This window comes from Saccoglossus kowalevskii, chromosome 8 (genome assembly GCF_978046115.1).
Source record: "Saccoglossus kowalevskii chromosome 8, keSacKowa6.1, whole genome shotgun sequence".
Lineage (NCBI taxonomy): Eukaryota > Metazoa > Hemichordata > Enteropneusta > Harrimaniidae > Saccoglossus > Saccoglossus kowalevskii.
In genome coordinates, this window is record NC_140648.1 from 13,174,516 (window position 1) to 13,200,431 (window position 25,916).

Here is a 25,916-nt window from a genome sequence, read left to right on the forward strand (position 1 = left end):
CAAACTTGGTACATACATTAGACATTACGGGTTCCTGATGCATGTCATTTTATTTTTCAGATTGGATTCAAAATGGCTGACTGGTGGCCATTTTGTTTTAATGATTGGGCTTCTAGAGCCATATCTCTTAAATGCTTTGACTGATTATATTCAAATTTTATATATTCGTTATACATCATGTTATATATATACATGTATTCAAAATGGCTGATTTTTAATGCTGTTCTAGAGCAATAACTCGTAATATGGACAAGTACTCGTTTGACGATCAGATACAAATGTCAATCATTTTAATGTATTCCTGACATGGTTATATTCCAGTCATATTACTGTAAACAAAACTATATATCTTAAATTTGATAACTAATGGGGACTGCGCCATGCATGGCTTGTTAGATTATTTCATTGGTTCTGTATCCCTTTCTCTAGCAGTCTGGGCATGTTGCCTAGACTTCGGTCATTAACCATGTAAATTTACTGCATGATCACCAAGCATGGGGTGGCAACTATTATCTGATACAGCTTGTGTAGAGATCACATAACTGTCATTCATTTTTTTTAAAATTAGCATATTCAGATTAGCAGTGTGCTATATTTATCAGCTAATCAAGTCATGGTCATCCATTGTTTGAAAGATTAGCATATTCAGATTAGTAGTGTGCTATATTTATCAGCCAATCAAGTCATGGTCATCCATTGTTTGAAAGATTAGCATATTCAGATTAGTAGTGTGCTATATTTATCAGCCAATCAAGTCATGGTCATCCATTGTTTGAAAAATTAGCATATTCAGATTAGTAGTGTGCTATATTTATCAGCCAATCAAGTCATGGTCATCCATTGTTTGAAAGATTAGCATATTCAGATTAGTAGTGTGCTATATTTATCAGCCAATCAAGTCATGGTCATCCATTGTTTGAAAAATTAGCATATTCAGATTAGCAGTGTGCTATATTTATCAGCCAATCAACGTCAACTACTGTCTGCATGAGCTAAATGCAACTGTAGGCAACATTTTCAGAATACTGTGGAAAGGAACGAAGGACCCGTGAATTATGGGTAAGGTAACTGGGCTAATTAATGAATGAAAGATGGATGATGGTACCATAGCAAAACATACCAGACATAGTATTTTTCCCGTAAAACTATACAGCAGAATAGTCTCTATATCCACACATAGCTTGTGGGAATTATAAACAAAACTGTAAAAGATTGAGCAACTGGTGTAAAAGTAACAACATGTTATTAACATTAATAAATGCTACATTATAGGCATTGATTTTTAGGTTGAATTTTGGATCAGGTTATTGAAAAGGTTACTGCCATCAAAATCCTTGGGGATACTATACAATCAAACTTAAAGTGAATCAACATGTTACATTATTTCTCTAATTACCATTTTCTGACAGGATAATAATCTATACCAGTTATATTCAGCCTATATTGGAATATATTGTGCCTGTATGGCACCCTGAAATAACGACTATTCAATAACAGTACGGTAATGTTCAATAACATTCATTGTGAATTACAGTTGTATTTTACAACCACTTACAATGATGCTTCAGCTTTAACAAATTTTAATATCTTTCATTAACATAGATTAATTATGTGTAATCAATTTCTATTATCACTTGTGCATGCAAGTAATTTTAACCATTGGCTACCTCGTAAAAATATCTATCATGCAATCTGCCTTCGTAGTCTTAATATTTACAGATCAGCTTTGTGTAAAACATAGCGTTAAAAGCAAAGTGCATTCCTGTTATTTAATCAATATTTTAAACAAATGTGACTGATCTACCCATTCACATTAATATTTTCATTATGAGATTATATATAATAATTATTTATATTTATTCATGAATAAATCGCAATTCGGCATTATGGTACAAATTTTATATGATATTATTAAATAAAATACCATTTAAGGATAGAGAAGTACAGTAAATTCAGATACAAATGAGCTCAAAAAAGCCGGAAAACAGTTCTCAAAAATAAAAAAAATATTAACTTTGGGAGTATTAATTGCCCTTTCTGATGGTTTTAGGAGTATGTATGGTCTAAATTAGTCCAATCTTGAATGATCTTTACTACAATTGTGACTTTGGGCACTATTTTTGATCACTGACCAATTAAAAGATGTTTTGAAAAGAATCAACAACTAATGTAAAATTACAGCCTGACCAAACATCCATATACTGTCATTTGGTTGGTCATTGAACAGTACTTGAATGATTTAATACAAGCATTGGAGATTTAAATGTCATTCAATTGAAACATTATATCAATAGAGCTAGAGAAAAATTATGTATTTATCTAGTCATCAAGTTAAAATCACATCTTTTGTTTTTTTAAAGATTTTGTTAGATTTTTAGAAAATATGAAAGAAACATTCATTTTTTGTGAAAAATCAAAATAAAAGTAAAAGTACTACTATAGTTTTTAAATAAAACATTTATTAATTTCAAAAAACAGTAGAATATAAAATGACCAATGATTACCCCTCCTGACAATTTTCCTGCTGCTTAAACACAAATATGTTTTACTATTCTCTGACAAACTGTAATGATGATATTACTTGTAATAGTCAAAATATAAATCTGTGAACAATTAATTTGAAGCATTTTGAATATATTCTATGGGATGTATGTTCCATATGAATGATGACTGAGGGAAGGACACACAGACTAGTAGGTAAGAGATGTTACCATCTTCTCTAGCCAATGAAAACAACTTCTGCTTATTTAAAATTTAGGGAAATGGGAAATGTTTTATAAATTTTTGACTCCCATGTGCGAAGCACAAAATGGGAGTCTTTGCAGTTAGTGTGTCTGTATGTGTGTATGTGTGTATGTGTGTATGTGTGTATGTGTGTCCGACTGTTCCACTGCTATCTCAAGAACCATACATTGGTTTTTGATGAAACTTGGTGCATAGATGCTCTGGGCCAATGCGCAGATTTGATTAGGTTTTGGTAAAAATCCATGCTCGTTAATTACCTAATTTGCATGATAATTAGCTAATTTTTAGCTGTTCTATGACTGTTCCACTGATATCTAAAGAACCACTCATTGGATTTTGATGAAACTTGGTACATAGATGCTCTGAACATATGCGCAGATTTGATTAATTTTTGGTAAAAATCCGTGCATATTAATTACCTAATTTGCATGATAATTAGCTATTTTTTAGTGGTTCCATGACTGTTCCACTGATATCTAAACAACCACTCATTGGATTTTGATGAAACTTGGTACATAGATGCTCTGAACTAATGCTAGGTTTTGATTAGTTTTTGGTAATAATCCGTGGATACTAATTACCTAATTTGCATAATGATTAGTCAATTTTCGGTTTTTCCACTGATATCTCAAGTACTAATCATCACATTTCAATGAAACTTGGTACATAGATGTCATACGACACTGCACAGACCTGATAGTTTTTATGGTAATATCAGTACATATTAATTACCTAATTTGCATAATTAATTAATTTTCAGCATTTGATATAAGTAGTTAGCATTACATTTCAATGAAACTTGGTACTTACATACTCAAGGACTATGCAGAGATTGATTGTTTTCGATAAATATTTGTGCATATTAATCACCTAATTTGCATAATTAGTTAATTTTCAGCTTTTCCACAGGTATCTCAAGTACTAATCATCGCATTTCAATGAAACTTGGTACATAGATCCTTTAGGACTATGCAGAGACCTGATTAGTTTTAGGGTAAATAATTGTGCATATTAATTACCTAATTTGCATAATTAATTTTCAGCTTTTCTACTGATATCTAAAGTACTAATCATCATATTTCAATGAATCTAGAATTATGCAGACCCAATTAGTTTCTGGTAAATATTTGTGCATATTAATCACCTAATTTGCATAATTAACCAACTTTCACACTGATATCTCAGGTACTATACATCACATATCAATGAATGTACATGGATGCTGTAGGACAATAGACAGACCTGAATACTGTAGAATACTTTATTTTCGCTTGGAATTTATTTTCGCTATTTTCGCTGAAAGGATGATTCCGTGAAAATAAAATCCAGCGAATATACATTTTTTTCTATATTTCTATATAAACTCATCAAAAATCAGTGAAAATATATTCCATACAAAACGTCCAAAAAGCCTTTTCAGCGAAAATTAATTCCAGCGAAAATAAAGTATTCCACAGTAATTGTGGGTTAAAATCTGTACATATTAATTACCTAATTTGCATAATTAACCAATTTTAATCTTTCACACTGATATCTAAAGTACCGTAAAAACTCCAAAATTTCGACTGGTTTTAAATAATTTGTGTTAGAAATGTGACGTGTTTTTAGAGTCAAAATTAAGGTGCATTTTCGGACGGTCGAATTTTTCAGAATAGAAATCAGCAAAAAAAAATGGGGATGATAGACAGTGTGCTTCATTAGTTTTAAAAAAATGCAATGTCCGTCAATTGACGTAAACTTCCTCATGTTTCACGGTAAAAGCAAAGGTCGTGGCCGAGTTGTAACTCAAAATCTAAACAAAGTCATCAATCAGTGAGTATTATGACAAGCAAAACAAAACATCAAGACGCGGAGAAGAGGTCAGCACAAAACTAATAGGTCAAAAGACAAAGCTGTCTCGCACTACCTAGGAAAACTTGTGAATGTTCGAAGTACAGGTACCCATTGGACAAAAGATACATGGAAGTTTAGCAAACGATCTCCCCGACCCAGTGCAATGTATCCGGTTAGAATCAAAGCTCACGTGTCCCTTATTTGAGCACCGTACCGGTGATTTGAGGGACCAAATTCTGCCGTAAATTCGCCCTTGGATTAAAAAATATAATGGGATTTAAGAAAATAAAATGGGACTTTTAAGGTGTATTTTGGCGTCATTTTTCGGACATTTCAATCAATCCTGCCGGCTAAAATAGAGTCTAAGTTTTACCGTAGTCATTGACGTCTGTCTATTCAAGAGTACACGTGTATGATTTTTATCGTGACTAGCGTGAGCGGGTAAGCTTCCTTTCGAGAATGAGCTGTTATCACTGTGAACAATGTTAAATTATTCTTCAGATGACCAGTTTATTTTTTAAAAACAACTAATTTTTTTATTTAAAAAAAATCATGCCGTTTTCGCATCATCCAGCTTTTTGATTGGTTAATTAGCGATTTGACCTATTTGACCTAAGAGAACATGGCGGATATCCTACAGCATCAAACGTTTATACGAGACCGGAATCATTCGCTTACGATGAAACTAAGTTGACTTTTATTTGTATTTCATAACCATTCAACAAATTTATTTTGTGTACATTATTATAATCACTACTGAGTACAGTAATAATCAACAATTCAGAAACGCAGCATGCCGAGATTTTTGTGTTCGTTTTTATTTGAAACTTCGTTTATTTAGAATATATTTTCGTTACCAATAAAATAAAAATCTCTCAGTCAATCAGAAACCCGGATTCATGCCTTTGAGGAAGGTCCCGTTTGAACGCTCACATCGGTTTTTTTTTCGTTTGGGGGAAAACTAAAACTGGTCGCAATTTTCGAATAAGAATGAGTCGGCAATTTTTAGTGGAGTCGAAAATTTGGAGGTAAATAAAACACCGAAACCCGGCAAATAAATAGGCGGTCAAATTTTTAGAGGGGTCGAAATTTTGGAGTTTTCGCGGTGTTAATTATTCCATTTCAATGAAACTTAGTACAAAGATGCTCTAGGACAATGTACAAACCTAATTAGTTTGGGGTAAAAATCTGTTCATATTAATTCCCTAATAAGCATAATAATTCATAATTTTTTGGTTCTGTTACATTGCGCAGACCTCATTAGTTTTACACTCAAATCTGGTCATATTAATTTTCTGATTTGCATAATTAGTTTTCAGCTAAGTAATTTCGAATTATATTTAATGTGTCTCCAATACTCTCAGCACATGGGAGTTCTTTCTAAGCTTTCTTTGATTATTATTAAATCATTTCATGCCTAGGTAGAATTCTTTAGTGTATGGGAATTTAAAAATAGCATATACATCAAGTGTGTGAAAGAAATTTACCAGAATTGTTTTTGTTTTTTCTGGACATTACATAACAATGTATTCTACACATGTTGAATACATCACATATTGCCCCGTATCCAACACGGTGATGCCCACCGAATGTGACACGTAAATTTGAGACTTGTTCCCAAAAGTTAAATTTTGTTATGTTTTTTTTTTTCCTCCAGATAATTGGTATCATATTATGGATTTCCTGACCTTAGTAATCATCTACTCTATTGCCTTCGCTATATTTGCATATATCTTCTTCTTGGGTGACTCATCTTACCATCAGCATGGTATCGTAGGAAACCTCAGAACAGCCATTATCAATGTGAGTTTATTAAAGAGAAGATATGTACATCACCAACATAAGTGTGGGTTACTTATGACACCAATGCACAGCGCCCTCTGTAGATGAAAAAGGTTTTTCTTTGCTGGGCCTAACTTGGATGTGTCTATGATCAAAATATGTGATATGCACTTCTAATAGAGCAGTGTAGTACATGATTGTTACCACTATCAACATTGTTTGGGACGTTTCAAGTAGTTAAAGTTAATAACTGGTTGATTAAATTGTCATTAATTTTATTCAGATGAACAGTCATAATTTGTAGTTAGTGATGTGAACCACACCTATGGTGGAATCTCTTTGTGGGTCTCAATGTCACCATCTTGAATTTTCAAGATATAATGTTCCAGCTTACTATTATCTTGAAGAAAGTTGTGTATGTTAGTTGCGCCACCACAGTTAGAATACAGAAATGTTGGGCCATCTACATTGCTCTTTCTGTCTAGTATAAAAAATATATAAATTATATTTTGGTTCTTGGGTATTGGGTTTGTAGAAAAATTTTTTTGGATAGATGACCTTACATACTAATTAAGACTTACTGTAATACATAACCAGTGCCTGGCAATTATTCAACCAGTGTTTAATTTTCTCTTCCATGTTTATTACGATTCAATGTAATTTTATGGTTATATGTGTGTGGCAGGCTACAGTTTCCGACACTGAATATTAACATTATATCTGCAAGTGCCAAAGATAACGGTACATGATGTACATATCTAGGTATAGTGCCAACAAGCTTCCAGACTGTGAATCAAAAATCGGCCAGACACCTGGCCAGTGACTTTGATTGCCCCATCTATCTCATACTCACAACTAAATCATTGTGCACTCATACACTGGTTATAGGTAAAGATGTTCAACCCCAGGTTTAATTTTTGGCTTATCGATCATCGGACCTCTCGGACCAGCGTGACAACCAAAGGCAGCAACAAAAAAACATTCACCATACTGCCAGTGATCATGGTCTGTGCCCGGAGAGCGGAGCGGTGAGCGGTGATCTTGGTTGGTTGAATCGTATGTAGTCCCTGAGAAAAATTTACATATCTATCCAAATTATTAATTACCATTTCTTCTTTTCAGTTCATTATTTGGTGGCCTGAACATTGTCTTCCCACTCCATTGTATCGTATGTGTAAAAGACAACTGGAATATGTATTATATACAAGGTATTTAATATCAAATCTATATGATAATTTAATTTGTCCGATCATTTTTCCAATGAACAGGCTCAAATTGTGTGGTTTGCATAGTTAATCACTTAGGTAGCCATGCTGTTTCAAGTGTATCATCACAGTTATAGACAGCATTCTGAAAATGTCACATGGCCAAATGATGTGTGACGTTTACAAGAAGCTGATGTACATGTGGCTGTTACACGTGTAACATCACAGCTACAAGGTCAAATGAATGATTTGTATCACGACAATTCATGAAATAAATTCCCCATTGCTGTCAGTGAAACAGTATCATATGCATGAACACAGCATCAAATTCCAAACCTGCTGAAGCTCTGAGTTCAAAAGTGGTTTACACTAGAAAGTATGTGAATTAATCTGCATATGAAATTACTATATGCATGTGAAATGAAACAAACTGGTTATTTCAAAATCCACGTAGATATGAAAAACCAAGTTACAGAAATAAACACATTACCATTACCAAGAATGGTATAAATTTCATCTAATAGCATCAACAATTGTACAAATATCTCTAATTATCAAAAAAGTAGCATTCATATTACATCTGCTCTATTAGAGTAGTGCATATACTTACGTAACTGACAGAGGTGTGTCTATGATCAAAATAATAGAACTCATTGTTTCATAGGCAAATTTAAATCTTAGTGAATATGCTCAAAATAGTGAAGGTGAAAAGTAATGCTTTTACAGTAAATGGAATTACATGTGTGATCTCTAGATATAGTTGTAGAGTGAAACCTTGAACGTTTCAAACCTATGGTAATTTGGGTGCAGAGTTAAAAAAATTTTGAACACTAGGTGGCGCTATGCGTGCTTATAGCAAAAATATTTTTTATTTTCAAATGCAAATACTCCTTCAACCTTTTAAACACATACATTTTTCACAGATTTTAATTGATTTTCAAGAAATTCCTTGTTACCGATAATTTTGGATCAAATGGACATAATTTCCCATCAAAAGTAATATGGTGAAAAATATGAGTTTTTTATTTTAATGAAAGCTTCAATTTTAGTACAACATTTTGCCATTTTTCATTATTTTGAATCAAGTTGACATAATTTGTTATTGACTACAAATCCTGATTGGAATTTTGGAAAAAATTGGAAAAAATGATGTGGGTTTTAATTGGTAAAAGTACAGATTGACTTTGGCATGCTAAGAGTTGACAATTCTATATAATCCCACAATATTTTCTCTTAGAATAACGTCAGCAGACACAAGAAATTACCGCCAGAGTTTTGTATCAATCTGAGCCACATGCTACTCTGGCATTAATCATAAATGTATGCTGACGTCAACATAAGAGAAAATATCATAAGATTATACATTTATCATATGCATATTTCCACAATATCTCAAATACAAATATACTATTTTGCGCCTCATATGCTAATTTTGTTGACATCACAGTGTTCTATTTCATGCCAACACCTTGCATACTCTGTATGGAGATTTTGCTCTTTCGTGGTATTTGTTTGTAATTTAGATTGATTTCTTGGAGGGACTGAATAATATTTCTGAAAATACACACATGAGCTTGCCAAAAAGAACTGTTACTACCACAATCTGTAGTTATCGGGTCGTATATAATCCTGGAAGCTTTGGACAATGTTCAGGCAATGAAAAAAGTTGGCAGTGTGTGACGCAACACTTTGGTGGTATGGGGTTTTTGATCTGCCCTGCCCTCTCTTATGTCACACTGTAGCGATATGCAAATTATGCATGTGATAAAAACTGAGCAAACAATAATCTGTCAATGATTACTCATGTTCAGAGACCACTGCCAGTATTGTGTTGTCATGGCAACCCTGAGAATAAGATAACTGACTCCCTAGTGCCCCTGTAAATATCACTGTGACTCCCTATGGCTCCAGTAAAGTTCATTGTGAATACTGTGGAATACTTTATTTTCGCTGGAATTAATTTTCGCTGAAAAGGCTTTTTGGGCGTGTTGCTTGGAATTTATTTTCACTGATTTTTCATGAGTTCAATGTGAAATATAGAAAAAAAAGTATATTCACTGGATTTTATTTTCACGGAATCATCCCTTCAGCGAAAATAGCGAAAATAAATTCCAAGCGAAAATAAAGTATTCTACAGTACTTGTATTAATGATACCACTATTACAAAATATGAAATTTGCAAAAATATTGTCTCTTCCAAAATTAAAGCTAGTACAATTTAAATATTGTCTGAATAAAATGAAAGTAGGTTATATAAGCTTAACCCAAGGAGTGTCTGAATTTGATTTAGATTGAGAATCAGTAATGTAATAGCATCCCCTGCCATGTGAATACCATCTGTCTATCCATATAGACACCAATCTCTATGGATTCATTTATTTACACTCTGTGTATGTATTACTACATACTGAGCTCAAGGCATGCTACTTTAATCAAAAATAAATAAATAACTCAGGCACTGAGAAACAAATTACGCAGGTTTTCCACTGATATCATGGCAGTTAGGTATAGTAATGATAGATAATATCATCTTGTGTTGGTCATCTTGCATATTACTAGTATTAAACTGAGAAAAAAATGTAAAATGTCAAAATATAAGTGAAATAAAAGGTTTTGCCTCAGTATGTGTCCCTTTAACTTGCGTAAAAAGACACTTTATAAAAGAGTGATCGACCATGATCGATGATTAAAAAAAGCGCATGTGTTGACCAAATATTGTGTATTTTCACTGGAAGTACAAACAAGTATTAGGAAATAAAATTCTCAGTGTTATTTAAACACTGTATTAAATTCCAGTTTATTGAGAATTATTGGTAAATCTTAAAAAACAACACAGTTTGGCAACTTGTAGAAAAGGCACACTCTGAGACTTGGCACTGGGATTTGGTAAAAAAATATAAACACAGCTTTGAATTACATAATTTCTAGCAGAGCAGAAATGATTGTTATTTTAATTAAATATTTTCACTTCATGGACAGAATAATATTTAATATTTTCATAGTTAATTTTTGTGAAACTTCCAATAAATTGTTTTAAATTGTATTTTATCTAATCAAACTGAATTCAGTTTGTATGGGAAAATAGCTGTTTATTTGATCAGATTTTTCGCATCAAATTGACTTTCAAAAAGTTTGACGCAGACGGATTTAGTTTAAATTTTGTACCGGTATATACATTGACTCCTTGATGTTTTTAAAAAATGGCTGACTGGTGGCCATTTTGTTTTATGCAAATATAGGGCCATATCTCACACATGTCTGGACCAATCAAGTTGAAACTTCACACATACATCATGCATCAGGTCATATATATTTTGAAAATAAATTTCAGTTATTTATTATAAACTGATTGGTTCAAAACGTGTTCAATGCAATGAACATCATGGACCAGAAAGCATGTAATTTTGTTTCTTGATTGAATGCATAAAGCTCTACTTGGCTGCCATATTGTTTTTTTATAACACATCACTCGTTAATACTGTACTGTAATTGGTCAAAACAGGATCACGTGTTATCGGCTAAATTACCATAGTACCACCAGGGAAATTACTAGTTCCCTAGGGAGACTAGTACATCAACTAGTGCCTGGGGATGACGTCACTCGTCACCTGATCGTGTGAATTCCAATATGTCGTCTGCTAGTTCGGCCGCTGATATCGATGGTTCGCCTTGAAAGACTGGACGATTTAGCTTCAGTTCAAAAGAAGAACTTGACACACTAGTAGAAAAACAAGATGCACCGAAGACGAAGGACGCAATCAGGTTTTCTAGAAGCGTCTTTACATCGTTTTGTGAAGAAAACGGGACACCGCTAGCAGACGACAAGAAGAAGACGGCAGACGATCTATGCACGTTCCTAGTATGAACATTTAATGTGTTATAAAACACATATGTGCTTAATAGAATGCTGTTTAATAGCCATACTTCTAACATGTGTTTCCTGTACACATTATTCATGCAATATTCTCACACCTGATAATGACAATGAAATGGCATTTTTTTTTTAACAGAAACTGCTGTATGCAGGTACTGTACATATCATTGGTTGCAATAATCTATCTAGAGCTGACTGTCGAAATCATGCCTCTTGCTGTTAACTATAAATTTGGGTTTAGAACAATAGCCTTGCCGTACATCCTTGCTATCATCAATACCTATTATTTTGTACGATGTTGCCATGGCAACCCTGGAGTCATCACTGAGGCCAATCATGAGAATTTTCACAAGGTTTATGCATATGATGGAGTACTCTACAAACCCAATGTGAATTGTAAAACGTGTAAATTCATCAAACCTGCACGGTCAAAACACTGCGGTAAGTCGTCACCATAAAAAATGCTGTTTTTTTCAGATTCCGTGAACAAAACTTTTTTTTAAAACAAGTTAGATGGCGAATGATTTAGCCCAGGCATTTTCCAGTGTCAAAATCGTTAAACTATCTGTTTTTACGCAATCTGGGAAGTCTGAATTACTAAATGAAGTACAGGACGACAAAGCTGAAATATCCAAAAACCAACACATACCAAAAATTATAAATAAGTCTAACCGGACCAGAAGTGTGAATTTGTTACTACTCTAAATATCCAAACATATTTTAGTATAAAGTAGTAATGAGTACATCTAACAACTAAATGCACAATCAACCGGCATGTAGTAGAGGTCAATGTCATCCCATACTCTCCCATACTGCCTGAGTGCATACTTTGCGGAATTCTCATGATAACATTTTTTCTTGCTCAAACTCATAAATTAGTGAGATATAAACCAGCAAACTGTATTCATGCCTGCGCAATGATGTGATACTTTGCTATTTATGCACTTCGCTGTTTACAAAGGAAAGTGTTAAAACGTGACATGTCGATAAATTGTGATGAACATTTCCAAATAAGGAAGATATTCAAATACGTCCATGACATTTTTGATGTTTTTTGTTTTTTTGTATCACACCTTCCCATATATCAACCCAGAAGTTTTAGGCTACCTTGTGGCTGGTAGTGCGTACAATGAAAATATTTGGCCATATGTGCATTTTTGATCCGTCTTATATTACATCACACTGTGAAGGTATATGTTATGCATGTTAATGTGGATCAACAAATAATTGCATTTTTTTCACAGCCTTGTGTGACCACTGTGTTCATCGTTTTGATCACCATTGTTCCTGGGTCAATAACTGCATCGGTGGATACAATGTGTACTATTTTCTTGCCTATTTACTGACAATCATACTTGGATGTCTATCTATCAGCTATGTAGCAGCATGGTATCTCAAATACGTCACACTACTGTCAGGTTTACAAAACGCTCAGTACATCGGTGAAGACTCCCAACCACATCCGGTCACTAGGTCTATTATATTCCAGGTAACTATGGTACTACCTTTTTTGACTCCTGTGTGTGAAGCACAAAAAGGGAGTTTTTGCAGTTAGTGTGGGTGTGTGTGTGTGTGTGTGTCTGTTCCACTGATATCTCAAGAACCATACATCGATTTTTTATGAAACTTGGTGCATAGATGCTCTGGGCCAATGCGCAGATTTGATTCGGATTTGGTGAAAATCAATGCATATTAATTACCTAATTTGCATGATAATTAGCTGATTTTTAGCTGTTCCATGACAATTTTCGGCTTTTCCACTGATACCTCAAGTAGTAATCATCACATTTCAATAAAACTTGGTACATAGATGTCATAGGACACTGCACAAACCTGATAGTTTTTAGGGTAATATCAGTACATATTAATTACCCAATTTGCATAATTAATTAATTAATTTTCAGCTTTTGATATTTCAAGTAGTAATCATCACATTTCAATGACACTTGGTACATAGATGTCATAGGACACTGCACAGACCTGATAGTTTTTAGGGTAATACCAGTACATATTAATTACCCAATTTGCATAATTAATTAATTAATTTTCAGCTTTTGATATTTCAAGTAGTAATCATCACATTTCAATGACACTTGGTACATAGTTACTTAAGGACTGTGCAGACCCCTGATTAGTTTTTGGGTAAATATTAGTGCATATTAATTACCTTATTAGCATAATTAGTTAATTTTCAGCTTTTTGCCTGATATCTCAAGTACTAATCATACTATTTCAATGAGACTTGCTTCATAGATCTTCTTGGACTATGCAGTGACCTGATTAGATTTAATTGGATATTAATTACCTAATTTGCATAATGTTCCACTGATATATAAAGAACCACGAATTGGATTTTAATGAAACTTTTAAAGAGAACTATGCAGAAACCAAATGAGTTTTTGGTAAATATTTATGCTTATCACCTAATTAACGTAATTAATTAACACTGATATCTCAATTACTGATCATCACATTTGAATAAAATTTTGTACATAAATGCTCTAGGACAATAGACAGGCCTGATTAATTTTGGGTTAAAATTTGGACATATTAATTCTCTAATTAGCATAATAATTCATATTTTTTTTGTTCTGTTCTGTTCATATTAGTTACCTAATTTACATAATTAGTTTTCAGCTTTCCCATCAATATCTCATGTACAAGTAATTTTGAATTAATTTCTAATGTGTCTTCAATACTCTCAGCACACGGGAGTTCTTTCTAAGCTTTCTTTGATTTTTATTCTGTTTTTTGTTGTTGTTAAAACGCAGTTTTAGATATCTTGAAATCATAGAGCAATCAACACTTTTGTATTTTAAGTCAATAAAAGTACAACCTCCGTGGCAGGAATAACAGCTGTGAAAAATAATATATACCGGTATCACAGTATACAGCTGTCATTATTCATTTCCATAAAAGTTATGTCAGGATATGACAGTTCCCATTTCTTTTTCAGTGTAAGTTCATATAGAAGCAAGTGTACATAATTATGTTCCATGGTAACCATACCATGTCAGAGATAGGTATCCAAAGTGGCTTTGTTAAAACAAAATGGCCATCTGTCAGCCATTTTTGATCTAGTAGGAAAAAAAAAAGACATGCACCAAGAAACCATTATATTCAATGTACATGTATTTACCAAGTTTCATTAAAATTTGTAAATGCATAACTGAGATCCTGTTTCAGAATGATTTTGATGAAAGCAGCCATTTGACCATCATGAATTGCCTCATAAATAAATGTGCACAGGTATCCCACATAGTATAATGTATGTGTGGCGTTTGAATGTAAGTGGTCTAGGCATGCCTGAGATAATTTTTTCCAGAACAGCATTCATTGAAACAAAATTACGACCAATCAGCCATTTTAAATCTGATCTGCAAAACAAAGTTACATGTATCAAAGTCCCATAATGTTGTATTTATATACTAAGTTTGAACGAAATACACAACCGAAATCTTGTTACAAATTGACATTTGATTTTTATGAATTTTTATCACTAAAATGGCCGTCATTTGGACATCTTGAATCTGATCACAAAGAGAATATACATGAACAAGCTGTCCCATGATGTATGTGTGAAGTTTGATTTTCCAGGCATGTCGAAGACGAGTGTAGATGGACAAATGCACTGAGGTTAAATTATTCTTTCAAGCATAACCATTTTCTGAAGTTTTTTTATAAACAATTCTTATTTAAATAAATCTATTACAGTATCTGTGCAAGTCCCAGCGTGCCATAATTTTGCGGTATTGCACAGGGTATCAAATGCGCTTTTGAAAACAGTCTATAATTCAAAATTCATAGTGAGAAAGTTCCAATAATTTTGCTCAGTTCTGGGTTTTATACACCAAGCGGTTGGACCAGGAAAATTTTTAATAATGATGTTATAATGTAAAGTACGCACTTAAGTAGTCCACAGTCGTATCAACCTTCGTTATACGTCTGTCGATACTCTTCTTGTATCTGTGTCTTTGTTGTACAGTCATAATAACCTCATATTGTGTGTTAATTTCTTTCATCACAGCATCTATTTCTACAGTATCCCCGAGTGGTGTTCTTAATGACGTCATTGCTATTGTTATCCCTGATTCTCGGCGTCTTCACAAGCTATCACATCATTTTGATGCTGACTAATCAAACAACGAATGAAAGATGGAAAAAACTTCCTTATGAAGTAGAACAAAAGCGAAAACAAACCAGACTCTTGTATAGCAAAGGAATTATTGGTAACACTGCCGAAGTGGTCTACCCAATATGTAGAAAGAGGAAAAAGAGCTGATAGTTAAAGCAGACTTTTTGTAATTTGTACATTATAAAACTGCTTTAATTTTGCGAGAGGTGAATGAAAATCAGAACATTTTGTGGAAATGATAATTTTCATAGGGGGGGGTCCTAAATTTATGGACTCCAAGCAACTTTTGTCTTCACAAACACTGTCAAATCGGCAGTGAAAATTAAATTGCTTACAGTATATAGTGTTTATAAAGATTACAATTTGCATGACATTAAGTGAGATTGTTTTTCATCAATTCGTGTTTAAGAAATGCATGTAAAGTTTCATCCAGGAATGTTTTGATTACACCAAGGAAATGTTAATGACAGCCACTACTGTATATGCATTAGAATTTAGTTTCAAAATCATATTCCACAAGTTTTAAATTCAGATTTGACAGCGTACCAAGTTCTGTTTGGTTATTTTACATGTTCCCTTCAATTTTCTACTTACTAGTGGAAATTAAAACCAATTATTAAAGTGAATAATGTATTTAATAGTGTAATATTCAACGCCATGAAAAGGAGACTCTACAATTATATCATTGTACACACCTTTGATGTTTGCTATTTCAGATCAGAAACTATCTATAATCAGTGGTGAGCACACTTTAATTTGAAAGGTCATTGAGGTTAGCCAATGACATCACCATGCATCTTCTCATCGTATTATTCAATTTCATCCTGAGAGCATTTACTCACATAGAATGTACATTTCAGCCACTATGACACACTATGGGAGGGGACCAAGATTATGGTAGTTTTTTATCAAGCTAATACAGATGCAAACTTAGCATACACTTAATACAATTTTTTTATTCAGTGTTTACTTATGCAGGATACACTTTGTTAAATATACTCCGGCAATAATTAATTCTAATGTCCAACTGATTTTAATTAAAACTATAATGCTTGGTAGCTGTTGTTTCTACTTGAATATAAATAAATGGTATAAATAAACTGTGAAACTCACTTTTGTGCGTGCACAGATAGATTCACAACGGTCAAAGGTTACGCATGGGTAATGATCTGAATTGTTTACAGAATACACCAGATATGACAAGGGCATGTGAAGGTGATTTTCTAGCGCAGATATGACATCAGTCGTTTATCAATATAAAAAAAAAAACTGTGCCAGACAGCGAATCAACAATTAAATATGCGATGAGCACGCTGACAAATCATGCAAGACGTGTGCAATGTTCAGTGATAGACGCATGACGATCATCATTATTTTACCATTGTTTACAGTCTGCCGAGTTCAACAGTTCAATAAGTGGCAGGTATTGGTATAAAAAGGCTGGTAGCTTGAAATAAAAACATTATTTACAAATTGACAAGTTGAGTGAAGTTCCTCAAGTGGTGCATTAAGTATGCATAGAATTTTATTTTGCATTTTACAGTGTATGATCTCTTATCTATCTTGCCTCTAACAATATTTTGAGATAAGCCCCAAATTATCCATCTTAACTTTTTACTGAAACTTTGAGTTGATACCGTTAGAGGTCCTGACATTGGGACCTCAAATCAACAGATGTATGAGGCTAGTTTCTAAAAGATACAGATTTCCAATGACTACACAGCATACATGTAGGTGAGTCGGCATCATTGCTGTGTAGTAACTCAGTGGATTAGCTAGAACCGCACAGCTAGTCCAGAAAACCTCCAATATATTGTTAAATGTGGAGTGTAGTAGCACTTAAAGTTGCATTCCCACAATTCAAATCTGTGACAAATATATACACGTTAAAATGTGGAGATTTTGGATTAGAAATTAGCTACAGAATATGAATTTAAGTTGACCTCTTGAATCAATTAAAGGGTGGTGGTCATCGCATTGATAAACATTGTTTTTCCCACTCTTCTAATGGAAATCACAAATACAAATTTTGACTAGGGAACGACGTGAACTAATTACCATCAGTGACTCCTTCGATCCCCAAATAAATTTCATATTTAAACATGTTACTAGTAAAGCTTGGTATACTTGTTGGTCTATGCAACAGTCAAAGTCGTCATCTTTGTTCATATGAGACCAACAGCCATGGCCCTTTAAGCTGCATTTGTAATAAATAGACACTGAGTTAGAAGGCTTTGTTCAGTTACTATGTTTGTCAAGGGATAAGACCCTCTCATGAAATAATCGGAGAAGTGATATCTACTTCTAATCTATCATATTCTGTAACTAGAACAGCATCATTTGATCACATTTTATGTTATTAGCTTGTTCTGGTAGTGATGTCTTACATATTTGCAATGTGGGAATACAACTTTGAGATTCTAATGACCTTTGACCATTGAAAACACTATCAGCACTCCTTAAAAAGAGTTGTGACAAAACTTTGAAACATTCTACATTCCTATAAAAATTAAGCACAAATATGCAGCATGGTGCATTTTTTGTGGGTTTTTTTTCTTAAATAAGGCTCCAGCCTCATAAAAATACAGTCTGTCTGTCCTCTTAGAGGAAGTGTTTGTGAGAATGTAAAACCGCATCATAACTCGTAGATGAGTGGTGTCCCCAGTTAGCAAGCCATTAAATACAGGTCCTGGCATCCCAGTAGCAAAAGAATTGACAACCATATGCAGGAATGACATCAAGTAGAAGATGATGAACTTCCAGTCTATTGCTGCTCCACCTTCAATCACAAAGCACCCACATATGAAAAGTTTGGCATCACCATCCACGCTATGGTTATATAGTCAAATCAGAGTAGCGATATCAAGCATTTTCACACCAGCACATTGGTATGACCCTGTAGCAGGAATGTAGGGGCGTTCGACCTACCCTGTCCAACAGAAACTTTGATTCCACATCTATGTGTGTTCATCAGTGTAAAGTGTAATAAACAATTCAGTGTTGTACTCCTGTCTCATTTACTTTTATGATTGCTTGCTCTTTTTCCTGGGAGGTCCGAGTAAGGGACTTTGTGCACTTGCGAGCGCTCGAAAAGCATCAGCTACTAAATGTGGGTGGCTCCGTACCATTGATTTCCATCCGCTGGTGTCCATTACATCCATTGCATGACTAGTAAGAATGTAAAGATAATATATTAATGATTAAATATCAGTAAAGAAAACATCCAGGGGCAGATATTACAATAGATGTGTTCTAGGTTCTCTGGTTACTAAGTGTTGAAGCGAACCTAAATGCGGCCTTAATTTATAGTTGTGTATATTCTAAACTGCGTGGTGAACGAATAATTTTTTTGGATAATATTTCGTTGTTTGCAAGATGGTTACAGGGTTTAACCCCAAAACAAAATCATTTTTTCTGAGTTGGTCCTTGAGTACAAGCTCATCCCTTACTTTTCCCTTATGTGTTCATGCCTCCGGGCTTATAATCAGGGAAGTACGGTATACTGTGAAGATTCAGATCAGTCCAGTGTGAGTGAGAGTATATCGTCGACTGTGCCCCTTGTTCGGATGATAGTTTTATTTCAAATTAAACGGAAGTCAGTGAACACTCTGCTTGGTGTTCCTGTGACACTTGTTCCATGATTTGCCAGTGCAGCCCCGTGAATACATGGACGAAAATGTTTCCACCACCACCCTACGAAGTCAAGATTGCATACTCCAGCATCCATACTTTGAATAATTTGCACGCCGCACAGTGCAGTACTGGAAACAGTATTTATTAGACAGTTAGACAAAAAACAAAACAAAATGCCTGTCTCGATCAATCGCACATCTATAATGTTTGTATGTTGATACGCTTTGTAAATAACATTAACGTAAAAGTCGAAACAACCTAGACTAGAAGTCAATTCACCTGTCCGGCCAACTATGGCTCCCTAAGTTGCTTATATTTAATCAGATACTATTTCGTCATCATGCTTTGTTACCTTACCTGTTTATACCTCATGAGGGCGCATTTTTATGGCAAGATGGCGCAAACGGGAGTCCATCGCAGGTTTATGGTTTCTCATATTTAAATCACCATAACTCTGAAGATAATCATTTTTTTTAATTTTTTTTTTCAAATTTATAATCAATATACATAACTTGATAAATACAAACACCAAAATAGGCTCTATTTAGTTCCCCTTTAATATCATGATGGGAACTTTATGACCAGTTGTCAAAGCAACCTTTGATGGTTTTTCATAGATTTTGTGAATTAACCTAGAATGGATGCTATAAAAGAAGACACAAATTGTTGGTTCAGCTCATCAGTGGAGTAGTGCACCACAACTCGTCCATTTATATAAAAAGTACAAAAATTAATTTTCACTTTTTTGTCGGAAAAACCATCCCCCTGGCATTAATATGTCATGTCATCCAAGTATGTTTGATATGATAGATTATTTTATAATCAAAATATTTAAAATAAAAGTTTAATTAATTAAAGTAGCTGAATTGCAAAAACTAGAATTAGTCATGAATATTAATAAGCTCATGAATATTAATCAGCAATCAAGTTAGGTTGGGTAGAACTGCCATATTTTAATGACTCGTACATTAAATACAATTTTTGATTTATATCTGTATTGAATAGAGATGCGTTTCTAGTTGAGCAAACAATATTTATATCTTTCTGAGTATTCAGATTTTGATAATATTAAAAACACATTCATTATTCGCTTGGTTTAGTTAATCAGTGAAACTAAAACCATGGAAGACACAATATTAGTGATCTTGATTTTAAAATTGAGTGAACAGTGAAATTTAAACCCTGTAACAAAAGTACTCGTAGAGTAATCTCATTATAAGCAGTTATACAAAACGAGAAAGCAAGTCTCACCTGTTAATAAAATCAATAGCTACTCCTTTTAATTGGTCGGCACTATGTAAATCGGCTAAAACCAACACATCACAGACGTTTTCTACTGATAGGTTCGTACACAAGGCTTCTTCGCACATTACCTTAAGCCTTTCAAGCGCGTACTGAAAGAAATCAAAGAAAATATAATTTGTAATTACATATATAAACAATTTGCTGTCAAGCCAAAGCAAACATGAATTCAAAACTTTTGGAAGAGAGTGTCGAAATAACTTGGAATGGAATGTTCTGCAAACATAGGGCTATACATAAAATAAGAGACAAAAATGATTTCAAGGGTCACTACTAACAGTGTCAGTCCCCCCCCCCCTTAATAATATGATAAATAGAGAATCAAATACTGTAAAATACTTTATTTTCGGTTTGAATTGATTTTTGCTGAAGTAGTCATTCAAGTGAAAATAAAATCCAATGAGTATACCTTTTTTCCTATATTTTACATTCAACTCACTAAAAATCAGTGAAAGTAAATTTCATACAGAACACCCAAAAAGTCTTTTCATCTTTCCAGCTGAAATAAAGTATTCCACAGTACATGTCAATAAATGAACACAGCCAGTTCAAGTGTATTTTATACCAAGCATAATATTTACGTTAGTAGGCAACATATGTGGAGAATTGCTTATTCATGAGACATAATGATAAATTATTCATTTATGGTCTGTAATATGAGCTAAAAATGTATTAAAGTTCCTGTTAATGTAAAATGAATTCGTGTATGTGGCACATGTACTTCACATACCATTGCAACATAATGTAAATCACTATAAGTTCACAAAAGATGAATATTGGTGAGGGAGGCGAAAACTCAAAGTTATGTAGCAGTGAAAACTTCACTAAGATCATTAAGACACAAAAGTCACATTGCCTTTCATAAATATGCTCTTTAAATTAATTTTAAATTAACTATTCTATGTTCTCTCTCGTAAAAGTTAGAGCAAAGTATCAGCATTTTTCATTGACAATAGTTTAATTTATAATTTTTAGTTTAGTTCAATCGATATATCTATATAGTAAGCTAGAACAAAATCAATACATCAACTGAAATGACCACCAGTCAGTCATTTTGAAATAAAGTATATCTGAACATGTGAAGATTTTAAATTACCATTCGGTTGTTCATCTAATGCTAAAATCACTCTACACCAAATCAGACACTGCATCAGGCACAATAAGAAACCCTCAACTTATTTGGGAGAGATAGCAAAAACTAAAACATTACCTTGTCAGCTGCAGAGAGCAGATCATCTGCCATTTTCTCTAAATTAGGTGCTTTTCCTGTATATATAAATCTTAGCATTTCTCGAAGTACTTCATGATCAACGTCTGTAATTTCAACTCTGTTTAATTTTTTCTCTTCCATTTCATGCTCAAACATTGCATTGAATACAGGAGACCGAGCTGAAATTAATATTTCATGGTATTTAATCACTATATCAAACCCTACTAGGATGGAATTAATTTAATAGGTTATCATAGAATAGTACACTACTGTAACAAGTAAAGTTATCTATAGTGCCAAATGTGTTACTGCTCTAAATATTAAAAATCTCCAATAGAAGTGCATGTAACCAATACTTTCATATACCATACAATGGATTATTACAATGTAACTTATTTTGACCAGAAACACACCTCTGCTTTGTTTGCAAGTACATGTGCTACGAATAGAGCAAATACTGTATACAATACTGTCTAGAAGTCTCACTGGAATACATAATATTGTATTTCCCCCATGAGTGTTGCATGGCCTTACATAAATTACAGAGGCATTTGTATGATTAAAATAAGTATATAATAAATGCAATTGTTGGTATGTGATTCTATTGGAGATGCTCTCTCATAGAGCAATATACATGCACATATGTTATGTCATTATAATTATCCAATAATCTAATATTATAAAAGTGAGGATAGCTGTGATTTTAAACAATGTTACCGAAATATTGTTTTAGACACAAATGCATTGGCAAAATAACCATACACAAGGCCAATATAGCATAAAATGAGAAGTGAAAATAAGAGGCCGTCTGAGAGCGGCTAGCTGAGAGAGGCTAGCTGAGAGACACTTAGCCTCTTAAGTTGGCAGAGTATTTGACATTTCATCCAGAACACTTAGAAACAGAAATTGGGGAAAAAAGATCGATAATTACAGTTATTGTCGCTTCAAACTATTGTACTCAGAAGTGAAATTTTTAAATAAGATTTGTGTACTTTTACACATTTAGCCATAAATAAGTCATTCAATTTGACTCTTCATGCATTGTGTCCCCTCGAATGTGACCAAAATGATTTATATGCGACTCCCACACTCGCTACATTCACAGTCCTACTACACATTGTGTTGGTTGATACTGTTGAATGCTCTGAATGCACACTTTGTAGAATTCTCACAAACTCATCTGTTCACATATTTCAATGTTTCCAAGATGGCAGATGAGATTTAAAATGACCTGCAGCGTTTTTTCACCACTTTGCCAACACCAATTGATTAGATTGCACAGATGTAAAACAATAAGGTTATTACAAGGTCATCATAAATTATGTACCTTGAACAAAGTCAAATCGACCTCAGATACTCTGTTTTGTCTTTGTGCATACTTTGCGATAATGTGGCGGTGACAACAGTTAATTATCATTAACACTTGGGAATTGTAGCTTGTCAGCAGACAAAAATAAATAAACAATCACCCAATTCGGTGGTCATAGAAACCATAGTTTGATGGGTAAATCAAAATCTGTAAGGAGTTCCTTGAATAGCTTGACAGTTGGGCAGCCAATGGGGGTGGTTTGATTTCATTTTGTAAGCAGTTATACAGTGAAAGGCAGAAAACTGTACCTTAGTTTATCAATATTCAAATATTTAATAATGATTGGCTTCACATTGTCTACACCCATCATGCGCACACATGTCTTCAAGTGACCTAACAACTGTGACTGTCCACTTATTCAAAATGAAGAGCTTGCTGATTGAATGATGTTTGATCTAGCTTGTTATTATTACCGTACTCAACCGCGTTAGCACCCAGGGGCCTAAACTCAGAAAATCACTATTTTTTAGGGGTGGGCGCTTACCCGAGCACCCCCCTTGAAAAAGAGTGCAAATGAAAATTTTTATTCATCAAGTGAAAGATTACGTCTTTGAGAGAAAATCAAATTACAAAATTAGTTGAGTCGTCATTGATTTTCACAATGAAGAAACAGATCACAAAAAATGTGCACATTTTATTACAATATTAATTATGTACCACCAGAATTTACAAAATTAAAAACATTTGAGTCTGTTGGAACACAGTCGAAGTCAAAATTGTCATATTATCTCCACTAACGAAGGTGTTGGATCGTACGCAAACTCTTGATGAAAATCACTTTCCGCCATGATGCATTTGCAGATTTGACCTGCAGCAGCATCCTTTGACCTAATGGGTCAAGTTGGTTATTAACCAATCAGAATGCTGTGTTGTACTGACGCAATTCTTCGGAAATTCCCGAAGACTTTCCGGTAACGCAATGCGGAAGTGAATTATCGATGTCGAAGTACAATCTGTTGGAATTGATTTCAGCGAATAAATGACATGGTTTTTCAAAAAAACTAGTAACTAGCCATTTTTAAGAGGTAAACTGAATATGGTATGAAATATTTACCGCATTTTACTTGTATTAACAGGTCATTGTCGAAGCGTAGTTTACGCACGGTTACCGTGTTCTACGCATTCACAACATTTTCACAACGGTCGATATCCATGTTGTATCATATAAAAACGATTACCAAGATTTGTTACGCAAGACCAAGTTTTAAATTAATTGCATTTTGAAGGGGTGGGCGCTTTGCCGAATGTGACCCCAAATATAAAAATTGCGCAAAAGTGGACCCGGCATGGGCACTAACGCGGTCGAGTACGGTATTATTAACTGGAACTCGTGATGATGTCGCCATATCATTCTTGGATTGGTCAATTTGAATTCTAGCAGCAGCAGTCATTTTGACTTATTAAAACTTAAATTTATAAAACGTTTATAACATGCCCAGCTTTACGCCTTTCACTGTATTACACCAAACAAAACATGTCATAACATACACGTTATGAAACCATAAATTGAGCCAACAATGCATGTATACGTCATGACAATACATACCTGCAAGTATTGCTTTATGTGCTTGATATTCTCTGCCACTCACTGATAATGTGACATCACTAAATGATGATTTCTCCCATAGTATACCTAGATCATCAGCTAATCTACATTCAGGCACTTTTAACTGGGTTTGATTCGACTGTCCTGATATGTTAACTGAATCGGCTACAACACTCACCTATAACAAAGTGTATGTTAGGAAATCAGATGTTGGCAATATACATCAACCCTTAGCTGGCCAGCCTTGTGTGTACTTTTACATTAACTTGACCAGGATGAGTATTGACACGTTACATTGTATATAGAAATGATTCTATTAATATTCCCACCACATTTTTTTCATAATTTGACGTCACAGTTTATTGGAGATTACCTCCAGGTGTTGGGCACAACTTGGAGCCCGGAGTTAAGGATTAAGACTACTTGAATGTTAATTGTGAGCGACAAATGAGAAAATAATATTCAGTCTCAGATATTGTTTTATGTGAAAATGTTTATTTATCTGACATTTGCATTTATTCTTCGTCATCACATTTTTTTTCTGAAACCATGTTTTATGGATTAATACCAGCATATTGTACAATATATAGAATATTAATATTTAAGTATGATCTACATTCCCTTATAGTTTACAGCCAAGGTCTCGTAACTCATATCAGTTGCAAATAATTGAACAATATAATATTATATTATAATTATAATATTCATGTACATGTACTAGTACTATACATGTATTATTTGCTTGGTGTACCTTAATCGAATGAGTCACTATGCAGAAAATGTGTGCAGGTAGAAAAAACTATAGTGGTGTACATCTATAATATTGGATTGAATGTTTTTCTCGATGTTTATCCAAGCCACTCCAGATTAAACAGACAAAAGCATTTTATTTTAGTTACGCTATATGTTAAATTGAAATAGTAATTCACTGTTTCATATTTCTTTATTAGAAAAAAATAACAATTTAGCTCGAGTTAACAGCATCATCAAACACAATCTAGCATTTTCCATAATAGCTAGACTACTTCATAGCATAAAGGAGCCTTTAGCTAACCAATGCTGTGTGCCCTTAGCTCTCAGACTCACTACACAACAGCATTCCATGTTTTCTTTGGGTTATTTTTGTCATGTTATCAACAATAATCTCTACTGACAGTTTAACCTAGCTGTTCATACCTACATGCTTGATGTGACCAAACAATCCAAAGTCTACCTTTTTTTTCACATGATTGCTCATGATTACCAAAGCAGAGTTTTAATTTCTCTGATGGTTTCCTGTCCT

At 33.7% G+C, this 25,916-nt stretch overlaps 2 protein-coding genes across 2 annotated transcripts in view; one reads left to right on the forward strand and one right to left on the reverse strand.

Annotated features, from left to right (window-relative positions):
• The first annotated feature begins 112 nt into the window (after positions 1 to 112).
• Positions 113 to 16,203, forward strand: LOC102802820 (palmitoyltransferase ZDHHC4-like). The gene is made up of 6 exons (XM_085502198.1): positions 113 to 1,059; positions 6,236 to 6,381; positions 7,483 to 7,568; positions 11,576 to 11,880; positions 12,684 to 12,928; positions 15,467 to 16,203. Exons 1-6 carry the CDS (start codon positions 1,056 to 1,058, stop codon positions 15,719 to 15,721), a joined length of 1,041 nt encoding a protein of 346 aa, XP_085358324.1. The 5' UTR covers positions 113 to 1,055; the 3' UTR covers positions 15,722 to 16,203.
• Positions 16,204 to 16,510: 307 nt separating this feature from the next.
• The window catches only part of LOC100371108 (speckle-type POZ protein-like), a 28,466-nt gene continuing 19,060 nt past the window's right edge, over positions 16,511 to 25,916 (reverse strand). Inside the window, exons 6-9 of the mRNA XM_002735101.4 lie at positions 24,635 to 24,812; positions 21,720 to 21,898; positions 20,459 to 20,601; positions 16,511 to 18,742 (exon numbers count right to left, since the gene is read on the reverse strand). Of these exons, the coding sequence (XP_002735147.1) occupies positions 18,598 to 18,742; positions 20,459 to 20,601; positions 21,720 to 21,898; positions 24,635 to 24,812 (645 nt within the window). The 3' untranslated portion in view covers positions 16,511 to 18,597. The remainder of the gene's footprint in view (positions 18,743 to 20,458; positions 20,602 to 21,719; positions 21,899 to 24,634; positions 24,813 to 25,916) is intronic.